The sequence below is a fragment of the Falco punctatus genome (assembly GCF_963210335.1).
Source record: "Falco punctatus genome assembly, chromosome: 7".
NCBI lineage: Eukaryota > Metazoa > Chordata > Aves > Falconiformes > Falconidae > Falco > Falco punctatus.
In genome coordinates, this window is record NC_137587.1 from 22,364,241 (window position 1) to 22,383,947 (window position 19,707).

Below are 19,707 nucleotides of genomic sequence, written 5' to 3' on the forward strand. Positions count from 1 at the left end.
TTTGTTACTGTTTGTGCTAGGAAACTCCAGAGGTATGGGCAGTTGGTAGTTTGCAGTCACACCTACATGATAGTGATTTAGAGATGTGTTAAAACATCTGAGCAGTTACAGGACAAAAAGTATAGACGCAGGGCAGGGAGGAAGTTTCACATTTCAATCTGAAGACTTTTTCTAAGGCACAAGAAAAACATCTCAGGTTCTGAAAAATTACATTGGTCATTTTACTATCCAGATGTAAATTGCGCACAGTGGGCTTTTCTTTCCTCAGGATAAAGGGATCCTTTGTGGAGTGAAGGAAGCTAAATATAGTTACTGAGTTATTCGGTAGTGTCATGCAGTTGTACCCACGAAGTTCTGCACAGTGCTTGTTCCAGCTTCTTGCCTCTCTTGGAACTGGCCTTAGGTGGACTTCGCAAGTGCCACCAGGGATCTCTGCTTTGCACTCTTCAGCATCTCCCTTCTGGAAAGCTTCATAGCCTGAGGGTGATGCATGATCTGTGTGAGCTTGCAATGCCAGTTTGCTTCTGCCAAGTGGATATTGGTATGTCATATCATCACCTTATCTTGCTTGAGACTGACTTCCTAGATTGTTTTGAGATGCTGCAGTGTAGCTGTTGGGCTATGCATGAACAAATAATCATTGCTGCTGCTGTTGTTTCTCTCTGTTTGCCTTCTTAGTTCAGCGAGCTTCATTCTTTGCTGCTGCTGATGAAAATCACAGACCTGTGAGCGCTGCCTCCAGTAGTGATCAGGCTGAGGACCAGCTTACTGCACAGATAAAGCCTTATACAGGGTAAGTAAATACATCAGATATGCAGGCTTCCTCATCTACAAACCGAGGAAAAGAGTAGGAACATCCTTATTTGGAAGCCATCTCCAGGCTTCACGGAAGAACACTTCACGAGTTCTCATGAAGACGGTGGTGGGAGGTGAAAACAGAAGAATCATAAGTCCAGTTGAAGCTTTTTGCAGGTTCTTTGTCTGAGATGTTCATGAACCTGTCCAAAGCAAAGGTAATTCAATTTAATGAGAAGTAGAGAGAAGTCAAGTGATGGGAGATAGCCCCAGTTAAATTTGTTCGGTTTATAAATGTACTGCATGTGTTCCATGTACTTTTCATTTGGTTCTTTTTGTTCATTTTGTGAATTCTTAGTGCACCTGAGTGCATACCTACATAAAGCCACTTAGTATAGACAACGCTGTTAGCTACCCTATGTGAAGACAGTAAATCATATCAATACCTGCTCCTGTTTCCTGCTTTCAACAGTAAAGAATCCCCTCCAACTCTCGCCTCTAAAGTGGACCAACTGGAAGGTTTGCTGAAGATGCTGCAAGAGGATTTAAGGAAGGTAAACATTTCATCTACAGAAAATCTTTAAGACACACGTTTACTGCTGATAGGTGATGCTAATAACTGTGTAATCCTGCTTTGCCATGTCTGAACCTGTGACAGTCTCATTCTTGTATGAGAAAAAGGCATTTCTTTGCTACTTTTCTCAGGCTGTACTTCCAATTATGTAAGGCTAGGATGAAGTGTCTAAATCTGTAGGCGTCTGATTCCTCTGCTTGAATTAGGAGGGTGAATCAGGGTACCCACCTCTAATTCAGGTGACACTACGTAGGGTTTGAAGTTGGCCCATGCAAATATATCCTGTTGATGTTGAAAATTTGACAGTATTATCTAAACATACAATTTCTACTGTGGAAACTTCCTGAATTGTGTTACTGCCGGTCTGGTCCAAGAAGGATCTGCTGTGGTCAGATAAAAGTCTCTTAGCTGGAAAAGCATTTCCAGGAAGATTTCCTATCCCTTATTTAGTTAACCATCAGCAGTTGTACATACATGTTGTACATCCAGAACAGGGCATACCCGATTTTATTTTACCACCTGGGGAGCCAGCTTCTATTAGAATTAGAATTTAATCTAGAGAAATCCTCATGCACGCAAAAAGTGAGGAATGAAATGGCAGAAATGTTCCTTAGATATAAAACCACATGGTTTATATCTAAACAGAAAGTTTGAATAAGGAATGAGACTTATGCTCTCTTAAGAGATTCTTGCACCTCTAAATAGGCAGGAAGCATGACCTGAAATTTCCACTAAGATCTTTATTTTTCCTCATGCCTAAGGAAAAAGAGGACAAGGCCAGTCTTCAGGCTGAAGTGCAACATTTGCGGGAAGACAACTTGAGGTTACAGGAGGAATCCCAGAATGCAACTGAGAAACTGAAGAAATTCACCGAATGGGTTTTCAACACAATTGATATGAACTGAGAACAGTGTACGGGGAAGGAAACTATCTGTTACAAATATTATTACTGGGACTTAAGCTTTAATGCCACCTTAATCATGACATGTGAAAGTATAGTCGGAGCACTTCCCTGTCCTTCATCTTCCAATAACCCCTTTTTGCATCTCTGCGCGCACTCAGAACAATTGCAGATCAACAATCAATGTCTGCCTTTTGTAGAAAAAACAAAGTAAATAATTTTAAAAAGGTAAAATAAAAGTTTAACTGCTAAAATGTGAATGTCTATTTTTTGCACATGGTCTCTTTATCTGTTATGTACAAAATGATTTGGAGGCAGGATCACGCTTGCTGTTCCATCTGCCTCTGTTTCCATTAACTTCTTTCTCTCTGTTTCAGGTAATCTGCTTTTCCTTGCAGCTTTGGCAAATATTATGACATCTAGAAAATTAGAAAGAAATGTTTATTTTACTGCTGTTCTTACATTGTTTTCTGAAGTATGCCACAGACAAGGGGATGTAATGCAATGTTTTAGGTGTCTCCTTAGCAATTTGCGCTTGATTGCTAGTGCTACCTTCCCATACATTACAGAGAACACTTGTCCATAGTGTATGGTACAGTACAACCAGCATCATAACATTTGGAGAGAAACTAGAGAAGTGAGCCGTGGGTGAGGCATATTATCACACATCTATTGCATTAGCATTTCTGGTAGCCTTTGTTTCCTGTGGAAACAATGGCTGCAAGTACTTTTACGAACAGCAAAACTAGGCATGCTGCAGTTCATACCATATCAGGCAGGCTGAGAGATAACTGAGTACGGTTGCTGTACTGCTTAAGTATAGTCCCCTTCCCTTCCAGGGGAATCTGTTGCTTGCATATGTGCAGAAGACTTCGGCTGAAGTTGTAAAGAGATGAAGATTTCTTTCCCCTCAACTGTTTCCATGAAAATCCACATAAACCATCTCTGTGCACCTGCCCTCCCATTCCATTTCTCTGGACCTCTCAAATCACAACAGATTTGAGAAATATTTATTCAACTTGTTTTATTACCCGAGAGGTCTGATAAATCCTTTGCTATCAAAGACAGAGGAACAGGTAAAGGTGAATTAGAGAAGTGTTTTTTTCAAAGCACTGGGACAGGATTGGAGTTCTGAAATCCCCAGTCATGTCTAGCATGAGATTTCCCAAATTTCCTCATGCCAGGAAAGTTAATTAGTTGTTCTCTGAAGGACCGGCTAACTTGCCACAACATGTTACCTCTCCAGAAAATACCTTTTAGGTGTCAGAATATGACTTTCAAGCGCCGCAGTCTGCACAGGCATTGAACTGTGCAGTGTGCTTGGAAACCTTTTCTACTCCCTTCTGAGGATACAGTTATTGCATTAATAAATATTTCCTTGCATAAAGTGCAGTATATTTGGGGGTTAGTTTCAAGAGCACTCCCTCCCCTTCCCCATTCTCAAATAGACAGATTAAAATCATCAGGCATGGTCTTGTCACAGAAACTTCCATGCTCTTCTCAAATCCCTTTTTCATGCTCTTTAATCTTGCTCCACGCAAGTACGCACTACACTTCAACCTCAAACTTCATTTGTGATGCTAATCCCCATGGAGTTCTTCTCTAATGTTTTGTCATGGAAATGGATCTCTTTGGAACTATTTCTGGAGTGCTTTTGTAAAGGTTTAGAATGTCTTGGGTTTTTTAACGACTTGTATGAAGGAGATTTATATAATGCCTGATGTTATTTGTAAATGGGAAATATTGCTAACATCTCTGAGCATCCTGAAGTCTTGCTTTTATTCTCTTATTTTTAAGTTTGGTTTTTATTTTATTTCAAAAAATATTTTGGGACTTGGGGCAGACTATTTATTAGAGTTTTGCAACAGAGTTCTTGTATGATGCCACTGAAGGCTACTTGTAAAATTCTGACAATAAAACTCATTTTAAAGGCTCTTCTAAACCATTTTCTTCTGATTTTGTTGGGTTTGTTGTTGAAAGCTTTCCAGAATGTCTGTTTCTTCCTGCTTTCTTCTTGTACCACTTTTCTCAGTGCTTCGCAATAGAAGATTTCCATTCTCTAGCGGATTTCTACTGTTTATCCCTTTGAAGGCCATTTGGTATGTATGCATGCACTTTATTCCTTACATTTTTACATGTATTTTACTGCACAATGTATTTTCTTCCCCAGTTTATAAGGTTTTGCTACCTTAACAGTGACTCTGAGCTTCATCAGGCTGATACAGTGAAGAAGGGACAGTGGTTTTTTTTATCTTTATCAGGATTTTAGAATTTACTTGGAAACATTGAAGCTGATTTAGGTCAAAACCATGCTTGCCTGGCATGTTTGCCCAAGCGCATGCACAGCTTTCAGCATCCCAGAGCCAAAACAGTGAGCATGCAACATTAAGTGTAAAGTTTGGTGGAGTGGGGCAGATATATCTTTTGTTTTGTTTCATTTCCCAGATCTCATCCTTTGACTTGGGAGGTGACCTCGGACATGCTGGTTTTTTGAACAGGCTGGGTTTTTGGCCCCTTGAATCAGCATTCTGCACAGCCCCAAAATGTGGAACTTACGTCTGCAGGCAAGAATCTTCCAGGTTCACTGAATGGACCCTTAAAAGGCATGCAAGGAAAGAAAATCAGTCTCTTTCTAGCAGTGAAGGTACCTGACCAAGAGAGCTCTGAAGTAGCAAGAGCAATGAAAATCTGATTGAAAAACAGGGGTTGAATCTTGGAAAGAAAACTAGATACTGCCTTACCATTTGTAATTAGACACTGGTAACTGAGCTGAAGCAGAAAATTTCCTGCAGGTCAAGGAGTTGCTGTGCCCACGTTCGTAATGAATTCATGCCAGAAGTTCCCACACTCCACGGTGCACGCTGCAAGGTCAGCCTAGACCAGGGCAAGATCTAACTTGCAGGCATCTCTTGACAGCCCGAGTAGTCACTAGCCTAAGCAGAAGGAAGGTAGCTGTGGGAGGGGTATGGGTAGCAGGGGCTGCCCTCCTATTTCACCCATTTCTCCCAAGGAAGTGTGATGTTTTATATTCCTGGAAACAATTTTATATTCCTTGTCTATGTCCCAGCGTGACGGTGCTGTTTTCCCTGTGGCGGTGTTTTGGGTAGCCAGATGTGGCTGGTAGGGCAGCAGGAGGCTGCTTGCTCTCAGAGCCCTCAGATCGTGGCGGGGATAACTGTGGAGGGGCTGCAGCTGGCGTGAGGGGTAATGCCATGAGAAGTGAAGCAGGCTGTAGGTAACGCGTCAGAGGGTGTTAGGCTGAGGTGAGAGGCAGCTGTGAGGCACGCGGGAGCTGGGATTGTGAGGGGAGAGGCTGCTGGGAAGGGGACTGGGAGCCTGGTTATGGGGTTTGGGGAGAGATGTGGGGATGAAATGCAATGCATCCAGGTTTTACTCCTTCAAAGTGTGGTTACGGTGACAGCCTGCTGTTTCTGTGGGAAGCTGTGTTCCAGCCTGATGAATGTGTTATCGTGAGAGCGCCTTTTCCTCAGCTTTGCCTTTTGTGGGAAAAGTCTTCATGAACCAGGCAGAGCCTGGGAGGGTGTCTTGTCTGTTTTTAAAACCTTTACATAATCCTTCTCTCATCCTCTAGTGCCTTCTTTTGGGTAGACCGTTAACAAATGTTCTTCTAAAGCAGCTGGCTGTCCCCTAGCAGACACCCCAGTGAGGTGTTAGTCCTGTATGTGAGCAACTTGCTTTACTGCAAGACAGCACGGGCACAGAGGCAGCTGCTGTTTACCAGCTGGTACGGCATCCAAAATTGGATTCCCTGGAGGAGAGATGACTGTCCCTCCTCCACGGCAGCTGGAGCAGAGACATGGGCTTTGCTGAGGTGGTTCTTAATGGACCAGAGCTGGGCAATGAGATGATGAGGCGTTGTACAGGTGCCTTCACCTCTTCTTGACGTTTGCTGTGGTGAGGAAATCCTTGCTGTGCTGTTGGGAAAAAAAGCTCAGAGAAATATTTACTTCAGAGCTTTGCAATAAGAACCCCTTCCCCTAGCAGAGGTTTCAGCTTCGGCTGGGTACAGGGGGGGTGAGGCTGCAGAGTCTGTGTGAGTCAGACTTGGTGGAAGCCAAGGTCTGGATTTGGAGCCCTGTTTCCCCAAGGTGAGTGGTGCCTGATGGCAGCTCCCTACACCCCTTTTCTGCAACGAAGACTGGCTGCAGCCACTATCCAGGAAAGGCAGATCCTTCCCACTGCGGCAGCCTCGGGGAGTTGCACTCAGCTTTGGGGAGACACAGCTGGCTGCTGGGGGCGGGCGCTTGCGGGGTCTTGCCTCACAGACAAGGTCACAGCAGGCAAGTCCCTCTCTCTGGCTTCTCCTTGGTTTGCATGGACCTGTCTTCCTCCAGAAGGTGATTTCAATGTGTCACAACCAGCTTGTGTTTGTCCCAAATGTTTGGTGTCTGGTTTAAAGTGGGCTGGGCTGTTTGTGGCACAACAAAGCATGGCCAACTTGTGTGGGAGCTCCTACAGGGAGTAAAACTAGCTTGCTGCAGCACGGCCTTCCCAGACTGCAGGGCTGGAGGCTGCAGAATTTCTGGGCTATCACAAGGTTGTTCAGTTTGGAAGGATTCTCAGGAACCCTGCTGTCCAACCTCCAACCAAAGCAGGGCCGGCTCTGAGGTTAGACCAGGTTGCTCAGGACTTTATCCAGTTGGGTCTGGAAAAAAACCCTCCAAGGATAGAGACTGCATGGTCCCTCTGGGCAATGCATGACTGTCCTCATCAGGAAAAGGTTTTATCAGGGTTATTAGTAGAAACGTGTAACCTCAGCAGCAGTTTCAGGCTACCTTTTTGCCTACATTCCTCCAAAAGCTCATGACACGGGAGTCCGTAGCCTCCTTGAAAGCCTGCAAGCTGTCACCTGCCTGGGGCCAGCAGCAGAGCCCCTGTGTTTGCTTTCCCCCTGCTGAGCCTGGCAGGAAGGAGAGCCTGCAGCTTGGTGCAAGCTGAGCTTTGTTTGTTCCACTAACCAGCTTCCTACAGTACAGATCTGGGGGGGGCTTTGCCAGAGATTTCTCATTTCTGTACTCGGTACCGCTTATTCACGCTTTAAGCAAAGCCTGGCTTGAGCCCCCTGTTTCTGCTGCGCTCTGTGCTGCCTGCGAGGAGGCGTGTGGTGCCAGGCAGGGAGGCACAGCTGCTGGGCGCGCAGCACTCACAGCTGAAGAAGGCCCGTCAGCTTTTGGCATGCGGAGAAGTCAGAGACTGAAACTAGGGTGTATGTGTTCAAGGACTAGGGCTGAGTGTGGTTTCCTAACCTCATGTTGCGATAGTGGCAAATGCCACCAACTAGTGACTAAAAAGAGGTTTCACGCCACAGGGGCAAAGAACGAGGGACTTGTCCTCGTGCTGTTCCTGTTCTTTCCTCTTGCTTCCTCCCACTTGCTCCTACGCTTTTCTTCCAGCAGTTTGTTTGCTTTGGCTGGTAACTGGTGACTGTTGTTCTGCTGCCCGGGATCTGGTGCGGCAAGGGTGACCGCTGCGAGGATGCTGGCAGCCAAGCTGTGACTGCCTGCGGCAGAGCGGAAAGGCGAGGCTGCTTGGCTGAATAAAAGAGCTTGACTGCTCGCTTGGTTTTGTGAAAGGGGTCGAGGAGCATTTGCATCTTCTTTGCATCTCACCCAAAACTGGGTTTGCTTAGCTGGAGCTGGGAGGCTCAGCGATAAACTCACCTGTGTGGAAAGAACAAGCTCTGTCGTGCCCAAAGAGCTACGTGCCAGAGATAACGCTTGGGATGTGTCTGCCCACACGCAGCAGAAACAACCAGTATGAGCTTGCCTGGCACTCCATCACTCGGGGGTTTCAGCTCAGTCCAGTGCTGCACAGGGGAGCAGCCCAGAGCTCTACCGTGCCAGCTTCTGCTGCAGGCACAGCATGGATGGCAGTTTGGGAAAGTTTCGGTCTCTTGTTTCCTCCCTGATCCATCACATTTGATCTGAATTGTGGGATAATGTAAATACACATCTATTTGCTTTTAACGCCCTTTGCAGCACCATTTCCACCCCACCCCTCTTTAAGAGGTTAGGGTTTTTTTCAAGCTGTGCACAGGCATTTCGCAAATTCTGTTCTTCCTTGTGACTGCTTCACACTGGTAGACTGGTAAGTCACGCCAGCCTGCAAGTCCTAATTTTATTATTGGCTGGCAGATTGTTTTGTGACCTTCCTTGCTTTACGTTCTTCTTCAGCTCATGCTCAACATGCAGCCTGGAGAAAAAGAAGGGGCAGAGAGGAGTACACAGAACTGGCTTCTTGCCCACTAAGTATTTGCCTTGTAACACTTGCCTGTGTTTTGCCACACTTAGGACTGTTGAAACTGGAGAATTTTTCATGCATGAAGTTTTTAAGATGACCTGGAAGTCCCTTGTGGAGGGCAAATATGTGAGAGCTGCACCGTATTCTGCTAATTGGTCAAGCACGAAGCAAGAAATTGTCTCCCCTTCTTGATGAGAAGCTTGATGTGGTTATACCTAGGGCATGGAAACCACGAGTCTCCTTGTGTGCGATTTCTCTTTCAAGGCTTCCATGGCCTAGAAGCAACACTGAAACTAGCATTAGTTCACAGCTCTTATTTGTTTGCCTTCGTTTCCCAATAAAAACCTGTAGGTTTTAGCCAGATTTGGTTTTTAACTGAGCCATGTTTACTAGACAATCAAAATATGGGTCATATCTCAACCTACATCATAGACTCATTAGAGCATGTAGTGTGGATCTCTGGTCTGCTCTGAGATGTCCTCCCTGAGTCCTGCCACTCCTGTGGGTCTCGGGCATGCTGCCTGCATCATGTCACCTTTGTGGCTGGAATGGATAGAAATCATGGGAAGGGCCTCACAGTAAGGCGCTGGCAGGCGAAAACCCCACCATCTGAGGTCAAGAAAAGGCAGACAAGTTCTTCAGGCAACAGTCAATAGAGAAGCAACAGCCAGCCTGGACATGAGCCCTTGAGGTGTTTTCCCAGCAACCTGGTGGCCAGCAGAACAGGAAGAACCAGGGCTGCTCTCTGTGAGGTGCTGACCGTGTCGGGACGATACAAGGGGGAGAGGCAGAGAAACCCCGCACCAAGGCACGCACCAGTCTCTCTGTTGCATCTCGCTTGGGAAACTTCAGTAAGAGAGCAGTCTCGGAGCATGCCTTTGGGAACACAGAGATAATCTTACTTCAGCTTCGTGAGGAGAGTTTTTTTTGGGGGGAAGGTGGTTTTGTTAAGGCATACTGTCCACTTGCAGTCTAGTCTGTCGTAAAATAGTCTATATTTTAGTGAATCTATACAGGGCAGATTAAAAAAAAATAAATGGCAGTAGCTAAATATACAGGTAAAGGCTGTATTAGTTTCACAAGGTACTGAAGTAGGTGAACTGCTGAATTTCTGCTGGCTCCTGAACTTCAGCTCTGTCCCTTTGTGAGGGGGGAAACTAGCTGGGTTTCCCCTTACTCAGCCTTGTGCTTGTTGGCTTCGTAGCCAGGACCAGCTCCAAACAGGAGGCTTGAAGGGAAGGTCCATGCTTTCAGAAGAGTGCCTCGTTGGGTCGAGAAAGAAAGCAGAGTCCTTTTGGAGGACTACAGAGACCTGAAAAAAGGTTGGAAAGCAAGAAAGTAGGGCACAACAGGGCAGACGAGTCCAAGTGGGATCTCCCGAAGGGCCTGAGCAGGTGAGGTGCCCGGCCAAGGGCCCAGGGCAGCTCTGCCCCAGCAGTCCTCAGCCTGCTGCTGGGTCCCTGGGCTGAGGCGCCAGGCCGAGCTGGGTTCAGGCTGACTGACCCGCCTGTTGGACCATTGCATTTGGAGTTCTGGATTTGGAGCCAAGCATAACTCATCTCCAGGCTTGGGGGAGTAAGCTGATCCCCTCTGTAGCCACTAGCGAGCTTCCCCTGCGTACACCACACCGGCTGCGGTGAGAGCTTTTGGAGATTTTGCCACAGATGGGATACGGGTCCTCGCACCATGGCTCAGGCCAGCACCGGTGGGCCCTGTGCGCCAGCGCCGGTGTGCTGGGCTGCCGCCCGCCCGGCTGCACAGGGACGGCCAGGTGCCGCTCCACTTGGTCAGCGGCGGTGAGCTGGGGGGCCGCATGCTCCCTGGGCAAACCCTGAGCAGTGGAGGGATGGCGCTTGTTCTCTTTTCCCCCTTTCCCTTTGGATTTCATTCCTCTCCCCTTTTGCCTCCTTTTCGTTATAGTTGTTGTTGTTGTTATTGTTGTTGGTTTTATTTCATTTCAATTATTAAATTGTTCTTATCCTAGCCCTCAAAGTTTACATTCCTTTCCGATTCTCCTCCCCGTCCCTTGGGGAGTGGGAGTGAGCAAATGGCTGCATTGTACTTGGTTGCTGGCTGGGGTTAAACCACAACAGTCCTCTACCCCTTCCCAAAGTATTCCAAACTGTTCCTAACACTTCATTTTCCAACTGCTGAACATAACTGAACATAAACTAAGTTGATGTTGTTTTTCTCAGAATCAGCTCAAGAGCCCATCTTGATGTAATGGGGTCAGAACTGCTTTTCTCATGTCCGTTATTTTGAATTTCTAGGTTGCAGTTTTTCTGCTGTCTTCTCACCTTGTCACTTGGTAGCATATGGTTGTTTTGCAGCTCTTCACAGATAAGCCTTCTGTTTTTACTCAGCATATCCTCATGCCACCAGGAGGTTTGTCACATTTATTACCCACTCAGTTGCCAGGTAATTTACCAAGTCCACCGAACATCGCAGCCTTCAGCACTCATCCCTCTGATACTGCCCTGGTGAATTCCTTCTGTTGTGAAAGATTGCTGCCTATTTCCACCTTTTCTTTCCCATCTTTTAATCATTCATCCACTCCTTATCCCATGAGAGTTTATATTCCTAGAGATCCTTTGAGGAATAAGCTGACTTCAAGGCCCTCCAGTAGGATAAGCAGGCGCTTGTATGCAGAGTCTTGTCCACATACTTGATGGCTGCTTCAAAGACCTCTAACAGAATTCTAGCAAGAAGACAACGTGGGGGGTGGGAAGGGAGAAAGACAGTAAACACACCAGTATTACCTCCCTGCTACCAAACAGCCCAGTGGGTACAGAGTTTGTCCAGGATCCTGGAAGACTCTGCTTCATTGCCTCCTTTCTCTAAGTGGATTTGATATTGCGTTTCCCAGGGAAACATCCTAACTACCAGGCTATTAGCTTAACTTGTGTTTTCTCCAAGCCTCTCCTGATAGAACTCTTTAATTTGGCTTAAAATATGCACTGACTCAAGGATCGGAATTTCTAGCCTGGTGGCTGCCATTTAGGTTCCTTTTTATCCACTGCTGTTTCAGTGAATATTTTGTTCCTCCAGTTGAAAGTGGAACAAATGGCAATGAAAACAACTGACAGCAGAATTGCACGCAGCCCACACATGAGGATGCTTCATTAAGAGAGAGATGTAGATCTGAAAAGGCTAGTGCTGGCTTTTGCAGTACTGCCAAATAGAGACCTCAACTACCTTCTTCACAGTGAAATCCAACCTCCATTATCCACCTGCTCCTGCTCCTCCCAAAGAGCGCCTTAATCTACTGAACAGACTTGCTCTGTCTTCAGACACTTTGAGGGATGATGCATGTGGAGAAAACGTTGGGGACAGAACCGCTGGAAGTGGGAGCAATGCAGGGATGCGTGTCCCCAGAGCACCTACAGTGGGGAAAGGAATGAGGACCTAACAGCTAGCAGACAAGTTGGAAGGAGAGACTCCAGAAACAGGGAGAACTACCAAATCCTGTACTGCACTTGGAGGAGAAGTTGGAAAACCCAATAAAAGGAAAGAGGATGGGGAGAGACAGGTTTGGGGCACACACAGCTGTCAAGGGAGAAGGACCTGCAAGTAGTCCCTGGAATGAAGGATAGGACAGCAGGCAGAAAAATAAGTAAGTGTGTGTGTTGGGTGTGATGTTCTGGGAGTCCTCTGTTAACACCTCACCACGCCTGAGGCCTCTCAGAGCTCTGATAAGCTGCAAGCTGGTTTTCAGCCCCACCTCCACAGCTGGAAGGAGAGGTCAGTACCAGGGTTAGCTCTTCAGAGCATTTCCCTTTCTTGTAGGTGTCGCTGCTCTGAGCAAGCACATTGTGGATATTCACAACCCCCTGGCAGTGGTAGGGAAAGCAGGAATGAAGTTGCCAGGTGATGGGGAAAAGATGATGTGACAAATGACAATGTCAAATGACAGCTGATCAGCAAGGAAGTGTTTTCCCCTTGGGCTTGCAGTAATGGTGCAAAGCTTTGGACAGGAGGAGTAGAGGAGCCCTCGTCTAGCTCAGCTCTTTGGCATTCCTGTCCTTAGGACCCTGCAGATGGAAATCACAGCTGTCTCCTGCCTAGGTGAAACAAAGCATTTGCGCTGATCCTACAGAGACTAATCCTGCTGTGTTCCCCAGGGATGAGCTAGGCTTAATAAGATCTTTTCTGTATCTGATGTCTGTGAGAAAGCCAGAAACCCTTAGTAGGGTATTAGCTGACACGGTGATACTCTTAATGCACTTTGTAATTCACTTTTTATTCATGAAGCCTGACAGCTATTTCCAAACTGTGCTTCAGGACTGCATGGTCTCTGTGGAGAGGTTTCTTCTTGCTGTGTCAGTTACTTTGGGTATTGAGAGACAATGATAAAAATGTTTGTGCATGGCAGCTTTCCTCCATGCTTTTAAGAAGGCAGAAGAGAGTAGTAAGCTATTGCTAAGACAGAGCCAGCAGCTTGGCTCCAGGACTCTTACTACCTTTGGCCTCGGATAATAATTTGGACCTAACCGCTTCTCCTGTCAGTGCTCTGATTTCTTCAGATGTACTCAACACTCTTGGAAATTGCTTGGTCCAAGCAGCTTTCTGAGTGCCACAAGGCTCCTTCTGTTTAACTCTCCAGTCACTGCACTTACCAAGTGTCCAGTTCTGGGAACAGCCTTACGATGGATAGGAGCTGCTCACATGGGGGTGAAAGCCCTTTGACTTGGAAGACTTTCAGCAGCAGAGAGGCTTTCTTATCTATGCTGGCTGAAGCTAATAGGAAGATCTACACTGAATTCAGGACATGCTGGCTCACATTGGGTAGGATTTTGGCAACTTGCATGGTTGTCAGATTGCGATGTTATGTGCCTTCGGTGGCAGACGGGAGCTAGGAGAAGAAGAGCAGATTGTGGCCTGCCAGGCACCTGGGAGGTAGCCTGATGCACTAGGAGGGATCAGACATGGTTGGGAACACCAGCTTTTGTAATGAAGGGGGAGGTGGGTAAGAGCCATGAAGTATTAGCCTTGTCTTTAGCACATTTTTCTGACCGCTGACTGAAAAAAAAATCCATTGGAAATATGAAGAATACAACATGTGAGAAATGCCTGACCTTTGCCTGGTGATTCTGGCATATCTAGGGTTTAGGAGGAGGTAGAAACTTTGTCAGAAATGCTATCTTTCCTGTAAGCACCTGTCCCGAGTTGGAGAACTGGCAGCAGGTGTTCTGGACCAACACAAAGGGCCTCATGTGTTCCCATTCCTGTGTCAGCTTGGTTAGGGCTTGTTCTAGCCAAAGTCCACTCGACATAGCATCTTTGCCCCTGGCCACAAGAAATCAGCCTAGGTCTATCTACGGGTCTTCTATATGTCACACACGTACTTTGTCTCACAGGTGCTGTTTTTAAGTGGGACTGATGCTCTAAAACAGGCTACTTCCAGCTGCTGACAGGTCAGCCTCCATAAGGTTTGCGGCACCTCCGGAGCTGTTCTAGCCCTCCACCTGCCACTGGGCGTTCCGAGTCAGGGGCTGCGTCCACATCAGCTTGTCTGCGAGAGACATGCGGTGCTTTACCGGGAATACTGGGATTTACTGGTCACCACTGGCTCGGGGGCAGCCTCCCTGCGCGGGACAGCCCCGTGGTGGCAGCCTCAGGTGAGCGGCACGGAGCCCTGGTGGGGAGGGGGCAGGGCAGGGCAGCTGCGGGCAGACGTGCCCACCCGGACAAGCCACGCAGAGGGTTTCTTTCCCCTCCCACGAAGTGAACCGAAAGAGCAGGGATGGAGGCTGCTACGCTGGCCCGCCGACGGTGGGGCGGGGGGTGAGCTCCGTTGGGGGGGTGTTGGCCACCGAGCACGGGCCTGTAGGGCTGAGTCTGAGCGGCCCCTCGCCTGCAGGGCGGGCTGGGCCCCTGCAGCGCCCGGCGGGAGCAACGCGGGGGGCGGCGGGGGGAGGGCCGCGGGGCCATACCCGCTGGCGGAGCCGCAGCGGCAGCCTGGGGCCTCCTGGCCCACTGTCACCCCCAGCCCGGCCCGCGCACCCTCTCCTCCCAGGCGAGGTTTCCCCGGCGCGGCGCAGGGCCCGGCATTCGCCAGGGAGGCGCCTGGGCCGGGAGCCGGGTGCCGCCCTCCCGCGGGGATCGGGCCCAGCTGCGCTCGGCGCCGGGCGGGGGGCGCTGGCGGCCGGGAAGGGCCGGGGCGCCCTCTGCTGGTGCCTGCGCCAACGGTGCCGCCCGGGCCGGCCCCGGCCGTCCGCGCTGGGGGTCCGGGCCGTCCGCGCTGGGGGTCCGGGCCGTCCGCGCTGGGGGTCCGGGCCGTCCGCGCTGGGGGTCCGGGCCGCCCACACCCACCTGCGCTTCCCGCGGCGGCCGGGCCGGGCCGGGCCGGAGGTGCCGGAGGAGGCCCGGGCAGAGCAGCTTTCGGAGCCGGGACGTCTCTCACCATGTCGCGGTTCCTTCACCTCCCGCCGCTGCCTTCCCCGTACACAGCCCTCTCCCTTCGGATGGTTTCTTTACTTGCTTCCCCCCCTGCTACCGCTACTCCCTTTCTCTTCAGTCCCCGGGGAAGGACAGACACCAGCCGCACATCTCTCATTTGTAGCGATTGCACCTAAATGCACGTTACAACCAACGGGCAAGCCCCCAGCTCAGCGCCGCGCTCCCGGGATGCTCCTGGGAGCGGTTTCCAGCAGCCCCCTCCCCGCAAGCCGTCACCCTCAGTCAGCACCCAGGAGCCTCTTTTTTCCTGACGGGCAAGAAAAGCGCTGTGATCTCCCTGCCGGCTCCTCCACCTGCAGGGCTGACACATCCCGGCTGTGTCACAGCCAGGTGAAAAGCCTGGCCCCTCGGGTGCAGGGACAGGCAGTTGTTCCAGAGGTTTGTGAATTTTTCCCAACAGTGTGGTCATTTTAGGGGGAATAATCTCGGGCAAGTCCCTTTGTGTCTCTGCCTCGGGTTCCCAGGGAGGATAATGGGCACAGGAGCTGCACTTCCCTTGTGAGGTGTTTTGAAATCTACTTGTAAAACCCCTTCTACAACAATGGTGCCCCCTGCTAATAAAAAACCGTGGGGTAGGAACCGCCTTACTGCTAGCCACATGGAGAAAGCCACCAGCCACACCTGGTGGCTGCGTTGAAACCCAGGTTATTGTAATAAACTGTTCTCATTTGCAGGCCTGCATGTAGTCTGCTGGGAAAAAGATCCAGTTGCTTACAGTTACAGCTTTTAATCTATGTGTCCACGTGTTATCTCAAACGTAAAATTCGCAATGTGTTTCTTTAAGAAATTGGGTCTGATTTATCTTTGGCTTTGCAGCTGTGTTTCTGAGGGGTAACTGTGCATTTCTCAGCTAGTAAATGCTATTAATATTATATAGCTGTCATGATAAAAAAGAAAGCATGCTGGTAGTCTGGCAGAAGCTTCCCGGTAAAAGAAAGCATGTAATGCTCTTACTGCATGACTTCCCTATTCTCCTCTTCCTTCGCGTCTTCCACAGATGCAGGCTGGAGATGAAAAGAAATGCACATCCTGGTTTTCTTGCAAATCCCACTCTCTTCTCAAGAATGCTCCTTTAACTTTTTATAAGTGGCAGCTCTGCTCAATCCCTGTTTCTCCTCCTACCTTTTTATGGTTGTAAAGAGTTTTAGATGTGTAGTGTGGTTGTCATAGGCCATTTTCCTCCCGCTGTGCTGAATCAAGGCTGTAGACAGCAGAGCTTCTTCTCAGCGGGTGGAATCAGCTGTCAAGTGATAAAAAATGTGCTGTTCCTGCTTTTTACATCTACTGTTGAGGGCTAATGGATGCGGTCACTAATCTGAAAGCAGCAGCAGATGCAGAACATACCCCATCTGTGCCTTAGTGTTGCTGGGGAAGAAGTTTTCAGTTCAGCTGAGCGTAAGGTGGCAGTGGGATAGGGTTTAACCTATAAGCATCATCTGTGTAAAAATTGCTGCTGCAAGCGTTCCTCAGCTGAAAGAAAACTGATGACTGTTTTTCATGCTCCCAGTGAGGTCAGGTAAGCATGAAAATGCTGGAATGGATTGTCCATATACAAACAGCTGGAAACTTGGTTTGCTTGCAGGGTTTATAAACCAGAGCTTTTGCTACCTGTAGGAGGTTCTTTCCTAGGGGCAGCTGGCAGCTCACCAGACCGCAGGAGCAGCTGGGTGCAATGTGGGGCTGCTACCACTGCCTGGGACCACAAATTTGCAGTGACACCAAGCACATTAATTAAGAAGGGCAACAGGAGGAGGTGTATCCTCTGTAGACCTGTGTTCCAACAAAGTCTTGAAGGCCAGCCCATTGTTCTTCCTGTGTATGTCTGTTGCCATCACCATCAAATTCTTTCAGCCCCTTTTTTACATCAGGCTTAGAGCTGAAGTGCTCAGCTATACTCAGTTGAGCAAGCTGAGAAAGAACAAGCCATTTGATGACTGGTGAAAAATTTGTCCTTCCAGGCTGAAGAGCAGTCTATCTCAACAGTCCCCTCAGGGCAAGCGGAGTAAATCCAAGACCCAGGATTTGGTAATGGGGTTGTATGCAGTATGCTCTACTCTTCCCAGCAACAAGCACCAAGAATCAGAGGAAAAACTGCATTTACCTGCTGCTGGGACCTCATTCTTCTCCTGCACCTGTCTCGCTTCTGCTAAAAGGAAATGTGAATCTGCAAAGCTGGGGGTGCCACCAAAACCTGACTCCACTCCTCCCTTCAAAATGAAGGTGAGTGAATGCCAACAGGTAGCCTGCCAAGCTAGTGTCTTTCTCTGATAAACTTTGCTTCTTTCATCCTCAGCATGTTTCTGCTTGTAAAACATGTTTTGAGCATCTAATTCTTGCACTTGATGCCTCGTGAGCAAATGCAGTTCCCTGAAGTCCTGCTAATGCCGTGGTGGGAAAGAGGCAGCATAATAACTTAACAGCAGCAACTCGCACGGAGTCCTGCCTGTCCTCTCGATAGCGCAGCACTTTGCACCATCACTACTGCCATGATGACATGAGGTTGTTCCTTATCCTACGTAGTGTTTACAAATGCTACAGCCCAGCAAGGAGAATGTGGGATAATTAATAATTATTAATATAATAATAAATATTAATAATTAATAAACATTGAGGCTTTTCTCTCTGTTCAGCCAATGCAAGTTGTTTCAGGTTTCCTAGGTGCTCGTCTCTGGGAGCCCATCAGCTGCATCACGAGATACCAAAGGGCCTGTCAGGAAGCCAACGGTGACACAGGTCAGCAAGGCTGGTCCAGAGATCACATCGATGCTCCACTTGATACATATTATCTAGTATTCTTGCTGGGTTCATCCTTCAGATCAAATCAGCCTCTTCAGCCACCTCTGACAGATCACATTTCTCTGCCTCACAGAGCTCTCAGCTTTTGAAGCCAGGTTGAAAAGGCTCATCAATCCCACAAGTGTTTCACAGTCCATGCATAGCCAGCACTGTGCAGTACTATGGAACAGAGAACAAATATGTGCCTAAGTGCAACTGGGAAACTTTACGCTTTCCCACAACCATTTTGTTCATCTGGGAAGTAGCTGTGGAGCAGTTTCATAAAACCTAACACCGTAGGTCTGAAATAAATGTGTTTTGCATGCGTGCACATTGTCAGGGTGAACAGTTTATTAATTACGCAAAACCAGCAGTTGTCTTGAGTGCATGGCCCAGACCATACCAGCTAGCCCCACTTGGAAGCAGTGTTAAAACTTGATGTGAATGTGGAGAGGAGACATACAAAAGAGGATGTTCCTGCTTCAAATCTTGCTTTAACACTGTGGTGAAGGCACGTTCAGGATGAGTTCCCCTGACTTTTTACCCTTCTTCCCTAGGCCAGGTCCTCTGAGGTGTGAGAAGGCGGTCCCCTGTGAAAGCCGAATGCCGAGTGGTCCCAGGCTCCAGTGCTTCCCCAGACCTCTGCAGTGGTGTGTTCGAAGTCTTCCCACAGCCTGGAGGAGACAAGTGGGAGCAACAGTGACGGCAGAGATGTTGCTTGATGTTGCCAGGCATTCCAAAGGACTCGATCTCCGTTTCTGGTCAGCAGAGAATAGTGTCTGACATGCTTTGTTATGCACCGACTGAACCACCTGCTGCAAGCGCTTGCTCTGCCTGCCTGCTGTAAGGCACCACAGGTGCTTCGAGGGGGCACCATCAATTATAAATCTGTGTGGCACCTTGTACAATCCAGATGAACTTTCCTGATGCTCTTGCAGCTGTTGCAGTATAAAACTATCAAATAATAACAGTAACAACACTCTGCTCTGTCACAGGGAACAGAGTAATGTTGCAGACTCTTGCCTAAAAATAAGAGGATTAAATCATGAACTAAGAGCTTTTTTGGCATGGAGCAGCCTGGAGTCATTCTAGTTTCCTGCAAAGTACATCTGAGGGTCAAGTCATAACTGGCTGGTTTATGTGAGGAGCACAGAATTCTTCTCTTTCCATCCAGGGCTGCTTGTGTCACAACATGCTTTTTTAAAGCTCCCTTAGGTTTATCCCTTTGCAGAAAGGGATAGGCAGAAATTCATGTCTACAACTATTTTTCAGTGGCCTCTAGTGTTCAGTGGTTTATTGTCCAAGCTTCGCTCCTTCCAAAATAATGCTGTACTTAGTTTCAGCCTTAAAGTATTTATCTGAACTGGCTATCTCTGGCCTTGTCCCTCCTTTGATTTATTATCTTCCCCCCAAGGGACTCGGCTGTTGACATTTCAGAGCTGGTATTCATGTGGCCGGCCTGGACTGCCTGCCCGGATGAGTCAGCAGAGCAGAAGTGCTTCTGCCCGGGCATCACGTCACCCGTCCGCAGAGCCACCTGTATTGACTGCTACAAAAGGCTGCCTGACCGTGCCTGGTGCTAAGTGCGTAAGAGGGAAGGGACAGGGCATGGGCAGAAGCGGGTTTTCTGGCCCCCTTCTACAGGTATATTGTGGTTAGGCTTTGTGGGGATGTGTTCAACACACAAACTTTGATATACGGGACTACTAAAAGTAAGGATTGCTTTTGTTCACAGCTGGGTTTCATGGGGTCAGACTAGCACCAGTGTGTTTGCACCGTGCTACGTTTGGTGTAACAAGCCGTTGCATGCCCTGGGCTGTGGCAGCCCTTGCCAGGGCTGTGTGCCCCACGTGCTCCTAGCCAGGCTGGCCAGCCCGAGCTCTTGAGCCACTGGTGTCAACCCAGGGACCCTGGCTTTCCTCAGCTGCGACTGGCCAGCCTT

General features: G+C 48.4%; 1 protein-coding gene across 17 annotated transcripts in view; it reads left to right on the forward strand.

Moving 5' to 3' along the window:
* Nucleotides 1-4,215, forward strand: part of SIPA1L1 (signal induced proliferation associated 1 like 1) — a 228,589-nt gene extending 224,374 nt beyond the window's left edge. For all 17 annotated transcript variants that reach the window (XM_080397593.1, XM_080397584.1, XM_080397592.1 and 14 more), the window contains 3 exons: nucleotides 679-793; nucleotides 1,268-1,349; nucleotides 2,131-4,215. In XM_080397593.1, coding sequence (XP_080253719.1) covers nucleotides 679-793; nucleotides 1,268-1,349; nucleotides 2,131-2,274 — 341 coding nt within the window. In that variant the 3' untranslated portion in view covers nucleotides 2,275-4,215. The remainder of the gene's footprint in view (nucleotides 1-678; nucleotides 794-1,267; nucleotides 1,350-2,130) is intronic.
* The last annotated feature ends 15,492 nt before the right edge of the window (nucleotides 4,216-19,707 follow it).